Genomic DNA, 13,633 nt, shown 5'->3' with positions numbered 1-13,633 from the left:
GTGTCTAATCTTCTCTCTTCAACTAGATTATTTACTCACTAGAAAGGCATCATATCCTATTCCTCTTTGTATCCTCCACACAGCTTCTAAACTCATGAATGAATAAAAGCATCCAATATAGATATTCAATAACTAACTCTTCATTAGCAGTATATTAAATTCTATATTAAATTCATGGACAAAAAGGCCAAAAAAGCTAACTAATTAGTTATATGTCAGATCAATTCAGGGACTGATTGTATGTCACTCGTAGTTATAATTGTTAGCATTTTTGGAACCCTTTGAAAATTTTTAAAAAAGATTTTATTTATTTATTTGACAGAGATCATAAACAGGCAGAGAGGCAGGCAGAGAGGTAGGCTCCCCGCTGAGCAGAGAGCCCAGTGCAGGGCTCGATCCCAGAACCCTGAGATCATGACCTGAGCTGAAGGCAGAGGCTTAACCCACTGAGCCACCCAGGTGCCCCTAAAATTCTTTATAAAACATACTACTCCCAAATCATTCTGGGAAAAGAATACATTGACGAAAATACATTGACCAGAGGGACATATGTACCTGAAGAACCTGACTGAAACTTGCAAGAAATAGCTTAAGAGACATGACCAGGCCTCCTGCAAAGCTGTTTGGGTTTGCACTCAAAGACTGTGTAGAGATCATGCAGGTGAGGGAAGGTATACAGTGTGAGCCTGGGAAGGCCTCTCCTAGGACAGCAGTCTTGGTTTCCATACTGGCTCTGTCTTGCTAGATAGAGGACCTAATCATTAGCCTCTTTAAAACGTACTTTCCTCTTTGGTAAAACAGAGATTAGATAGATGATTACCAAGTAGTCTCTTCCAGATCTAAAATGCCATGATTCTATGTAAAAAAAAAAACTTGGGTTCAATTCGAAGAGTACATTCTAGTGAAAGAAGCATTATGGAAGATATCCAGCCATCAACGCATGAGAGACTGCTTTCCTGGGTACTGGATGGAAGGTTAGAGTTTAAACATGCACCGACAGCCCAATGTGCCAGGCTGAAGAATGAAAAATGGGTAGTTCATAGACAGATAATTGTTATTGTTTTTTTATTCTTCACAAAACATGTATAATCCTTGGTAATCATTTGTTTAAGTTATATAAATTACTGTCAACTTTGAGACCCAGTTTGTCATCCTCATCTGTGATTTATACCAGACTATATAAACGACATGATGTCTTCGATCTAATAAGACATTTATCTTCATGAAGGAGGCCACTGCGATCCTGAGTGACAGCTCACTTACCCTTATCACAGTTAACTCAACATCGGTCCTTAATTTCTCCCAATGATCTGAAATCTGATGGACTCACCTGAAGCCAACAGAAACTTGTTCAGAAGTCCGACATGCTTATGAAAGTACGTTTTACGGTAGAATTTGTTCTTTGCCCCCGAAAGCGCAGACATGGAAAGGAATAAGTTTTGTGTTCTTCCGCAGTGTGCACTGTAGACACACACACATAAACTCCATCAGATTGACAGGAGTCATGTGCCTTTACTAAAGAAAAATATTCATGTGAGCAACAAAGATGAAAGCAACTGTCTGAAGAATACAAAGGAAATGAGAGAAATGCTTGTTTGAATGCATGAACGTATGCACGCATGTTTGTTGTGTATTCATAAATGGAGAGAGACCATTTTGAGTCACATTTGTTATCTCTGTTTCTACTAAAAACTCTAAAATATCTTCATATAGTTTATGTGCTTAAAAAAAAACACACACACACAAAGGGGAGCCTGGGTGACTCAGGTGGTTAAGTATCTGACTCTTTGGCTCAGATCACAAGCTCAGGGTCTTGGGCTGGAGTCCCAAGTCTGGCTCTGCACTCAGTACAGAGCCTGCTTGTCCCTCTCCCTCTGCTCCTCCCCGTACTCGCAGACGCAGATGCGCCCTCTCTTAATTTAATTAATTATTAATTAATAAAATCTTCAACACATACACACAAAGTAGTGGGCTTGACCCTATCAGTGAGAGGGAAGTAAACAACTTGTTTTTAGCCCATTAACTCTCCCCACCTGTTACCCTACCAGTGACTGCGCCTACAATAGGTTTCTAACATTCCAAGTAAAGCCGCCCTCAAATATGCGCATTTTCCTCCAAAGTCATCAGCAGGATGTGGCCTAAGATTTACCTGATTGGTAAGGTCACTTACCACGAACCACGGCATCGTTAATTCACATACCTCAGTAAACACTGTTAAGACGTGCAGTTTATTTATCCTGTGAAACAATGTAATTTATACTCTAAACTCAGGCCTTATACATGACTCGGAGCAATGTGGGCCTCAAACTGGCTTGTGAACAGACATCTTTTATACTCCTTGAGTAGAAGAAAGTCAGTTGGGGGTGCTATGGGTAGACTAGCTTAATAAATGGAAGTTCTAGGGATAGGATTTTGGCTCAATAAGAGGAAGACTTTTAAAACAAATTACAGCTCTTTGTAAGTATCTAATAACAAGACCTTGAAAATGTAAAGCAAAGTACAGAAAAATGGATACATCGACAACTATAATTGGAGATTTTAACACGAACTTCTCTGCAGATAAAAGAAAAGCCAGGATATAAAAGATTTGAAGAGTACTATTTAAAAGTATAAAATAAATAAAAAGAAAACTAAAAACTGTTAAGAGTGTGTTCAGTAAATATTTTTGGGAACCACATAGCACCTAAGCATAAATTGATCATTACTAGGCCACAAAAGAAGTCTCAACAAAGTCCAAAGAATCTAAGTGACATAGACTATGTTCTTAGACTATCATGTAATAAAAATTAAGTCAAAATAGAAAAGAAGGTTTAAAAATCCCTAGAACCTAAAAACAAACCAAAATAAAAACCAGGAATACACACACACGCACACACACACAAATGCTTCTAAATAATACATAGGATAAATAGGCTATCATCAAAGGAATTACAAAACACATTAAATGGAATTGCAAATTCTAATGAAAGTAGGTATGTATCAAATTTTGAAGGATGCAGTTAAAGTGGTATTTAGAGGATAGTTTTTAGCTTTGAATACATTCATTTTCTCAAATGAATGTTATACTCGATGGAATAAAAGCAATAGGGAGAATGAGATATAAAGCCCATAAAAATGGGTGTTTCAGAGGAAAAACATCCAGCTAACCAAAGCTTTACACAAAGCAGCAGGCTTGTAATCTATTGGAACCCTTCCTCCACCGCCCCCCCCCAACCCATGGATTAGATAACTTCATTTTTGGCCAAGTCACTGAATTTCTCTAAGCTTCAGTTTTTTAACCTGTAAACCTTTCTTTTCTGAGCCAGTTTGAGAATTAAATGAGATAATCCACAAAAAGCATTTAGTGCAGCATAGTAAATGCTCCATAAATGATTCCTCTTACAATCATCCTTTCCAACTTTCAGAATGCATGATTCTAACTTTGGTACAGTAAAATTTAAGACAAACATGAATTCCAGCCAAAAAAAGTCTAATCAATAAAATCTAATTAATAAATTAAACCTTCATTTTTAATCCCACAATACTAATGGAGATGTGTTTAAAATACATTCTTCCCTTCATTAGAGAATATATTAAAATAGTATTTTCTTCCTATTATTATTATAGAAATGAAACACACAAGGATCAACAAAAGCTAGTCTATTGTTATAATATCAAATCCAAAAATTGACTTCTATTTCAGAACTAAAATGAAAGCAGAGAAATGTAAAAAAAAGAAAAAGTGCTTAAACTAAAGCTGTGAAAAATTAATTCTCTTTATTTTCAAAATATTCTATATGTCTTTTAATGTACCTTTCAGAAAAGACATGGAGTTGAAAATGACCGCTATTTGTACTTTAATGGGTCTGTAATTCCTTTTAAATCAAGTAGCTTATAATAAACTGATCAAAACCAGGCTTTCCCTTACTCATTATTACTCTTCTCCAAAAATGGTTAGAGGTCTTTAACATTCCCAGTTCTATCTTTCATTTCACTGGAGAATAAGAACCTTCTCTAACCTTTGACAACCTGATGTAAAAATAAATTCTAAGAACATTTTTCTCACTTCTTCCCAGATTTATTTGTCCAATATTCATTCATTACTTTTTCTTTAATTAGAATGTGATAATATACATTACATGAGAAATAATACACCGTTACAGATTCTAGGTTTCTTCTCCTAGAAAATAACTTTATTTTTTCTTTTTCTTCCAGAAGGAGTCACTATAACCTGTTTATAGAACACTTTCCCCAACCCATCTTTAAAAAATGTATGTAGACCCATCTTCTAAAAATGTATACTAACCAGATAAGTTTATAAACACATTAAAATCCATTGTATATTTTGGACAGTGAAAGCAATCAGACCTTGAGCTGCACAGTTGGCTGGCTTTTGTACAGTAATTGTATCCAGTGTTTCATACTGCACTTTTTTTCCTTTAATATGGTAGAAACTATGCCTCCTTGGGTTTAGAAATCTGCATGTTATTACTTGTTAGCCAGTTTTCATTCCCCATGGTGGGGCTATGCTCTCGCTTGTGGGTCTCTCTCTACAGGGTATATAGCCTGCTGTTCCCAGATTGAGGGCATTTGCAAAGCAAAAGGAGAAGAAATTGGGATTAGGTAGCAACATGCTCTCATTTTTATGCATGGGTTAGCCTGTAACCTTGGTGTTCATTTTTTGTTGTGCACCTGGCCAGGCTTCTATACTCTTCTAGGGCTCTTGTAGTCTTCACAAAAGCATGATACAAACATGACACGCACCGTGGTTATTGCTTCTCACACTGAAGTTATGGGTGGACCAGTCAGACCATGTGTCCTTTTATAATTGTACATTTAGGACTCTGTTGTGGCTGAGGTGGAGCACAACAATGCTGAAATATTTTAACAGTAACCTTTCATTTTTCTAATAAAGATAAAATTCCGAAAGTCTAAAATAACTGCCACTGCAAAAAAAAATTTTTTAAGAATATCTTTTCTTCGGGGCACCTGGGTGGCTCAGTGGGTTAAAGCCTCTGCCTTCGGCTCAGGTCATGATCCCAGGGTCCTGGGATCAAGCCCCGCATCGGGCTCTCTGCTCCGTGGAGAGCCTGCTTTCTCCTCTCTGTCTGCCTGCCTCTCTGCCTACTTGTGATCTCTGTCTGTCAAATAAATGAATGAAATCTTAAAAAAAAAAAAAAAAAGAATATCTTTTCTTCCTTAGCTATCCCACCAGCAAGCGAAGACACTGACTTTATTTTTGTTCATTTGTCTACTTATTAATAGTGTGTTTTTGCAGTGAGATGGTAGGCTCCACGAGGACAGGGACTGGGACTGATTTTTTACTGCATATTTCACTTATTGCTTAGCAGCCCAGTGCCTTGCTATTACTGTGTAATCTCTAAATAAGTATTTGTTAAAATAATAAGTATCATATGAAGTGTTACTGTTGTTCTCAGTAATGGCAAAATCTAGTTGAACAGAATAGAACGTCTACTGAAATTTTTAACATCTTTATAACCTTTTCCTTAATTGCACAGGATATGTATTTATCACTACTTTTTTTTTTTTAAAGATTTTATTTATGTATTTGACAGACAGAGATCACAAGTAGGCAGAGAGGCAGGCAGAGAGACAGGAGGAAGCAGGCTCCCCACAGAGCAGAGAGCCCGACGTGGGGCTCGATCCCAGGACTCTGGGATCATGACCTGAGACAAAGGCAGAGGCTTTAACCCACTGAGCCACCCAGGCGCGCCATATCACTACTTTTTAGGGGAAGGAAACAAACATTTATCACACCCACGAGGCATCAGGCACTCAGGTACTGGGCTAGTATCAATGTTTTGCCGAAACTCATATTTAAATATTATCTCCCTTTCTCTCTTTCCCCCCCTTGTTCGTTTGTTTCATAAATTCCACGTATGAATGAAATCATATGGTAGTTGTCTTTCTCTGACTGACTTCTTTTGCCGAGCGTAAAACTCTCTACCTCCAACCATGTCGTTGCACATGGCAAGAGAAAGAGAGAGAGAAGCAAACCAAGAAACAGACTCTTACCTATAGAGAACAGATGGTTACCAGAAGGGAAGTGGATGGGTCATGTGTAAAGTAGGTGAAGGGGATGCAGGGGTGCACCTGTCATGATAAGCAATGGGTGCTGTATGGAAGTGTTGAACCAGTATGTTGTACACCTGAAACTAATATGACAGTGCATGTTAACTAACTGGAATTTAAATGAAAACTTTAAAAAAGGAAACTTTAAATAAAATGAATAAATAAATAAAATACTTTGTAAAAATAAACGTTGTTGTACAATCAAATTTTTAACACATGAACAATCTATTCCTATCTAACACTGACTGTGTCAACTTTGAGAATTCTCTTAACTTTTATACATGAAACTAAAAATTAAATCTATGAAGTAAGGATTTAATATTACTGATTTAGTTAGCTCCTCTCTTATGAGGAACCAAAATGGAGCAGCGTTTCTACCTTGGAATCTTCTAGATACTAGGCTTACCTCTTTCAACACTGTTTTTTTTTTTTTTTTTAATTTCAACTCTCTTTAACGAAAACACTTTTAAGCAAACTATATATCTGTATAGTCTTAGCCAAAATGTCTGGAACATGAATCCATCTTTTCTGATAATCCGGACAAGGATAGTGGTAAAGACCATAGGGCAGTTAAGAGCAGAGGTTCCAGAGCTAGACTGCATCATTACAAATCCTGGCACTACTGCATACTAACTGTGTGATCTTAGATCAGTTAACGTCTCTGGGTCTCCGTTTCCTTCTCTGTAAAATGAGGATAATCCTACTATCTACCTCTTCGGGCTATTCTCAGGACTAAATGATGAAAGATGCAAAGTACTTAGAACACAGGTGCAGGTACGTAGTAAGTGCTTACTAAAGGCTAGCTGAAAAGTTTTACTTTATTAAAGGTACTGAGCTCTTAGTTTCTCTCTACAATATGATACGGCCCCAGAGTACTATGTTTTTGAGTTCCCATATAAATTTTGTTTTGTTTACCAATTTTGTTTCCTGCATAAATTTTTAGTTGTGTTCCTGTGTCTCACCTCTATATTATTTGTTAATTGATGTCTCTAAAGTGCCTTTTCTTCTAAATTTGATGTCTTATCCTACTATGGGTTCGAGAAATCAAACCACTGTCGTGGTGAGAAATGTGTAAAAAGAGGAATCTCCAGTGAAGGCCTCAGGGGCTTTCCCAAGGCTGAGTTACGGAAGTGTTAACACCACACTCAGGAACACCCATTTCCACTTAGAGGTCCTTCTGGCTTACTGATTGTGTTCTCAGCTGTGTCTGGGAAAGCTGGAAATACCAAATAAGTGACCTATGGATTAATGAGGTAGTATTGTTCTAATTCTGTCAGGCATTGGATTAATCAAAAACAAATGAAAGTTTGGTTTTGCCCTGTTAATTTTCTAAAATTATTAATAAACTACCAGTGTAATCATTAAGCTTGCAATCCAAACAATGTTTTTAGTGTACACCTGAGTCAATATACAGATCCTAAACTGCAAGGCCCAGTTTCTAAAAAAGCTCAGACCAAATAAAATGTTTCTGTATGACTGAATCCATAGTTCTGATGTGGACGTTATTAATGCAATGAAAGGGAGAAAACCTGGTTTGCCAAAAAGGCTAAATGAAATAAGAATTAATGGATGAGTGAACTAATATTATGCTGTATGCTAATGGAATTTAAATAAAAACTTAAAAAAAAAAGAATTAGTGGATAAGTTAAAAAGAGAAAGGAATTAGGGATTACGAACTCCTGGAAAACGCCAAAGTCATAGGGAAATTTGAAAGAAAAATAAATTGAATGATTGCAGGCCAATAAAGAGAAATAAGGAATAGTTTACCAGCTCTACTCCCAATCCCTAAGTGAATAATATGTTCCAATTTAATATTCAGCTTAGTAGCGTGTCTACCTTTTTCCCCCACCGAAAAGGCACAAGAGAGACTCTGGTAAGATAACCGTGTGCATCAGTGATGATCAAACCGTCTGTTCAAGTGGCCAGATGCCAGAAGAGACACAGTGAACCCCCACCCTTGGGATATCTGAGCCCGAGCCAGAAACTGGCAGCCACCTAGCCAAAAATTTTATATTCATGTATCTTAAAAATTCATGTACATTTTACACCCCAGCTCTATTACATACCAATGTGTTTTTAATATAAAAGTAATGTTTATAACAGTTGAATTATTTAACTCCTCCCATTCCCAAATCTTCAAGTAAAATTAATGCTCCAGGAAGATTTACATTGTGGTTCTTGTGGCTTTCCCTTCCTCTTGAACAACATCAATATGGTCAGAGAGGGATATGGAGAAGCATAGATAAAAATCGTATCTTCGGGGCACCTGGGTGGCTCAGTGGGTTGAGCCTCTGCCTTTGGCTCAGGTCATGATCTCAGGGTCCTGGGATTGAGCCCTGGATCTGGGAGCCTGCTTACCCCTCTCTCTCTGCCTGCCTCTCTGCCTACTTGTGATCTTTGTCTGTCAAAGAAATAAATAAAATCTTAAAAAAAAATCTTATTATGATATGATGAGCTCAAGGGCCTCAAATAATCCACAATAAGTCAATAAAACAATAATCACTAAATGAAACTCTGATTCTCATGCAACTCTGTGAAACTAAGAAATCTGAAAGATGGTGAACTGGGCTCTGCCATCTTAAGATGTTTTCTTAGCTTTTGAGCTACAGTTCTTAGAAAAAGATCAATAATGATGTCTTCCTGCTCCAGTATAGAATTAGTGTTTCCCTAAATACATTAGCTTCAGAAGTATTGAATTACCTAGAAGGATCAGCACCACGATGAAACAAATTGTTGTTTTTTGCAAACTAGCGATTACCAATACAGAAAACCCACTTAAGTTCACATGGTTCAACATGACAAAAGGCTAAAACACCAAGACAAAAAGTAACAAAGCAGCGTGATCAACCCAAAATCCAGGAAGATGACACTCACCCTCATCCTGATAATCAGGCAAAAAAGGTGCATCCGATGTGAGAAAAGGGCCATGAGTTCCACTCTGATTATCATCGGAGCTGTCCTGCCCAAGGTAACTTTCAGCTTGGTCTCCCCCTAAGGGACAAAGAAGAAAGAAAACAAGGTCATACATTGGCCATCTTTATAAAGGTCTTTGTCGATGTCTTCTGATATTCATCCTTGCCCTCCTCTGAAAGATAAATCTTTTACTTGGTGGACATGGCCGCTACCCATTAACCTATGAGAAACAGATGAATAAGAACCAACTTACCTAGATGGGAAATTTTCCACTCAGCTAACTAACTAGAACTTAGAAACTGTTACCATAGAGTGGGGACACCTCTTGCCACCCAGAGAAACTTTCCATCGTACTTAAAATGAAAACACAACTATATATATACATATTCATAAATATTGGCTTCCATTAATTGCAACCTTTACCCTGAATGCCTGTTTCTCTTTATATTGCTAAATGGAACAGAATAAATCACACAAAGGGTTAACCTATACATAATACAATGTAACAGGTCAATATTCTTTCCTTCTCTGAAAACTAAGAGACTTAAAAAGAGAGAGAACCTAGATTTTGCTGGATTCTATTCCAATTTAAATCACTACTTGTTTTGCAATCTTAAGAAATTCTCTCTTTATAATTCTAGTTTACAGCCTATGCAACCAACCCCTTAGGAATTCTAAAAGCCCTAAGAAGGTAATATTTGTTCTGTAAAATGGCTTTGATGAAAGGTAATGTATATGCAATACTGAATTATGCAATTAAAACAATGCTAATCCCTTTTGGGTGTTTTCAACATACATTGGATTATATTTTGTAGAAGTGGCCCATGCTATTATGATACTTTAAAAGGTTCAGACGGAAGATGTTCGATCATTCAGAAACCGGAAGAAAAGGCTCTGTATTGCAAATGGCTTTCCTTAAAATCCCCCAAACAGAGGTACAGTCTGCTGATAAAAGGACACCAACAGCTGCTCAGTTCATTTCACAAACATGAAAAGGGGATTTTCAACTGAATTTAATATTATCTCAAATACTAATTTCCAAAGGAAATCACCAATGCTAATCTCAGTAAACACTGTCGAGTTTTGGCCCTGGATTTCAACGAGGGAGCAGTGAAACCAAACAACCTACATAGAATCTGTATTGCTTCACTTTAAAGGTTTATTTCCTACAATTAAACTGGAAGGATAGGGAGGATATAAAATGATAAAAAGAGAATGGCTGTAGCCTTCTCTTTCCATAAATTAGATGATGATAGCTAGTCTCTTCTGTGAACGCTCGATGGTAGGTAGCTTGTCTGTCCACAACCGACTTGAACACCTGCAGATACAAGGCTTTAGGAATAAAGTATGGACTTTATTGTGGAAAAGAAAAGTGAAAAACAACAACAACAACAAACAACAACCTCACAGCAGTGTTGGCCAGAGCCAGAACAAATCTTCTCCTTTATTAGGGCTACAGATCAGAATACACAGCTTATTACAGTTATGCTTATAGTATCGCTGTGAAATTTCCCTTATAGCCAGAAAAATTCTCAAATACTGGACTGAGGGTTAAAGTACTGAAATTTTACATCAGTGGAATTTGCAAATCCACTGAAATTCTATTACCAAGCAGACCGCTTGGCAGGTAACCTGAAAGTGAGCTGTGAGGTTAAAGGAATTTTAAAATTGCAAGCCAAGCCGAAATCTATTTCTAAAAAAAGTAGTAGTTTGGGTTACCAAGCAAAATTTAACATTTGTAGGTATACTGAACATTATTTATCAACTGTCATTCTAGACTCAAGGTTTTCTGCTTGCTTCAGAAATTTGGCAAAGTTACTCTTACATTTTTCTAGCATTCCAGGCTTAAAAAAAAAAAAAAAAGCCGATCAAGTGGGACTTTGTTTTGTTGTATTTTAATGAACATTTTATTTTGGAATAATTTTAGATTTGTTGAAAGCATTATAAAGATAGTACATACAGTTCCCGAATACCCTTCACCCAATTTCCCCCAACTTCTTACATAACTAGGGTATTTCTGCCAAAACCAAGAAATTAACATTGCTACACTGCCATTAAATAAACTATAGACTTTATTTGGATGTCACCAGTTTTCCCACTAAGGTCCTTTTTCTCTCTTTTTTCTCTTTTTAAAATTTAAATCTAATTAGCCAACATATAGTAGTACATCATTAGTTTTAGATGTAGTATCCTTTTTCTGATCCAGGATCCACTTCAATTGCATTTAGAGTTTTCATTTTAAAAATCTCATCCAAAATACCAAATACCTGCCTGGATTTAGCATTCGATCTATCGGCTTCAGATGGAAAAGTCACTTTTGTGTTTTCCCTAGGGTTTCTGAACACAGTTACCCAAGGTGGGCTTTCAATAGCCGTCCCTGTGCCAAATGTAAGACCATGCCTTTGTAAAGTATACAACAACAAAGGTATACAATTCAATGCAGCAAAAACAGAGCCTGGGTTAGTACTAAAAATGGTTGTGGTGGGGGAAATGTTTAAAAATATGTTTTACATCCAAGCATAATTTGTTCCTGATGATGGAAATGTTGCTATAAGTGTTTTTAGTGTCACGTTGAGTGGCCCAACTCCCTTGGGCACACACAGAAAAAAGCCTATAACACTATATAAATAGATACTCCCATGTAATTAAAATGATTCTAACTACTCAAGATGCATGGGTGAAAAGTTTTATAGGAGAACCAGCAATTACTGTGGTCATTTTGGATTTGTTTAAGTTTAGAACATCATTTTTCCTTAGAACATAATCACAAGTGATCGCTGGATTCATCTGCAGCTCTGAGAATCACAGTTCCAGGCGACTACTACCGTCGTCCGGTGGGATCAGACATAAATGATCACAAACTATAGTGACAGACACTTCCATTCAGCAGCTCTGCAATTAGGGCTTCGAACTCCATTGCTTAGAGTGGCTTTCTCACAAGCAAGACCCCTTGCCACTAGAGACACACTTTCCCATTGCAACTTGCTCAGAATCAATATATTTCTATACAGATATATATTCTAACACACAATATCTCCATTAATCACGTCCACTACCTCCAGTCCCTTTTCTTTGTATTTCTAAACAAGATCTCGGGAAACTATATCAAGGGTTCATCTGCTATTAGCTGGTAATTTGCTCCTCTATCCTAAGCGTCCCAAGAATTGGGCGCTAGATACATTCCTTCGTATATTCAAGGGCAGGTTCTCTACTGAGTATGGTACTGAGGGGCCTATAAGGGGGATGATTTCTCTATTGTTCTTTCCTGAGAATCAAACTCAATTTCATTCATGCTCCGTAGAATGATAAGTTGTGAATTTCTGAGGTTTGGAGCAGAAATATAAAGCAGCTTTGTGTCAGGTGTGAGGTAATTATTTGCTAGGGTTTCTGTGCTATTTGTTTTTATTCCCAGTGTTTTCATTAACAGTTAATGAGTTTTCCCCCTTAATTCTGAAACAATAGCTTGGCCACTAGAAGTTGGCTTTTTTTTCCTGCCATGGATTCAACCAGCTGTTGCTGCTCCATAAACTTTATGGAGAAGTGAATTAAACTGCTAAAAACTTTCATTTCCTAATTCAATTCCAAATAAAACAGGGAGGGGGGAAAATGAACCATGATGATATTCCCCTTCTAGCTATTTTGACTCACAGCAAACCCATCTGATTCTGAACTTACAGGTACTATTTGGGGACAAAAACAGGCCATAATGACAACTTTACCAAAGAAATGAAAAAAAAAAAAAAGAAAGAAACGATGGAAAGCAGTTCAATCATAAAAAGTAACACAACAATAGCAAATAGATAAGACATAAATAGATGTTTGCTTATTCGACATATAAAGGCTCAATGGTTTTTTCACATTAGTATGAAGCCATCATCTTTTACTTCTAATTAATTGTGAGCTGTGTTATAAAGACTTTATTCACTTCTGCAACCAACTGTTTCTATAGCATGGTTCAAAATTCCCAGGGTTTGCTATCACTTCACCAAGTATCTCAGGATAAAATAAGGAAATTGAAATTAATGTAGAATTATCAGCAATTTTTTGACTTTTGTTTTTATTGTTGCTATTGGAAGGGAACACATGACTTCTGACTCTTTAATATTTAAAAACCCATTAGACACACAGCTCCCTCTTTAAACTAATAAATTCTAAATAAAATGCTATAAATAAAAGTCCTTGATCCAAATCCAGTTAGTTTTCATGCTTGATAGCATTAATATTGCCAGGTTTTCATGGACCAATTTAATAGTAATGCAGTTCCCAAAGCTGAACTAAGATAAGACTGGAAAAAACTGCAGCGCATTATTCCTTATTATAACCATTCACCTAAGTTATTGAATATAACACCAACTACAGAAATAGATTGGGTACATATGTGCCCATATATGTGAAATGTTCCTCCCATGTAAACATGTTATGGAGCCCATTTGCAACACCAAAGCTAAAGTTCTGTCAACACTTCTGTTATAAATTAGATAACATTTTGCACATACTCATGCATTAGAAAATGTATAGTGTTTCCCACAGACCATCTTAGAGGCTTCACTGGTTTCTAAATATCCATTTGGATTTGCGTGGTTAGTCCTTGTGATTAATCCATGTGTAGTGAAGGTCTCAAATTCTTCTCCATTGTATAGTCTGACTT

The 13,633-nt window shown here is 36.8% G+C and overlaps 1 protein-coding gene across 3 annotated transcripts in view; it reads right to left on the bottom strand.

The window, feature by feature from the left end:
* Window positions 1-13,633, bottom strand: part of SKAP1 (src kinase associated phosphoprotein 1) — a 278,719-nt gene that overhangs the window by 194,089 nt on the left and 70,997 nt on the right. For all 3 annotated transcript variants that reach the window (XR_013968074.1, XM_080825334.1, XM_080825335.1), the window contains exon 4: window positions 8,947-9,063. Coding sequence is in view for 2 of the 3 variants with exons in the window: in XM_080825334.1 (XP_080681460.1) it covers window positions 8,947-9,063 (117 nt within the window). In the remaining variant the exon portion in view is untranslated. The remainder of the gene's footprint in view (window positions 1-8,946; window positions 9,064-13,633) is intronic.

This window comes from Martes martes (genome assembly GCF_963455335.1).
Source record: "Martes martes genome assembly, chromosome: 16".
In the NCBI taxonomy this organism is placed as follows: Eukaryota; Metazoa; Chordata; class Mammalia; order Carnivora; family Mustelidae; genus Martes; species Martes martes.
Note: the sequence above shows the minus strand (reverse complement) of the source record. Positions and strands in the feature narration are given on the sequence as shown.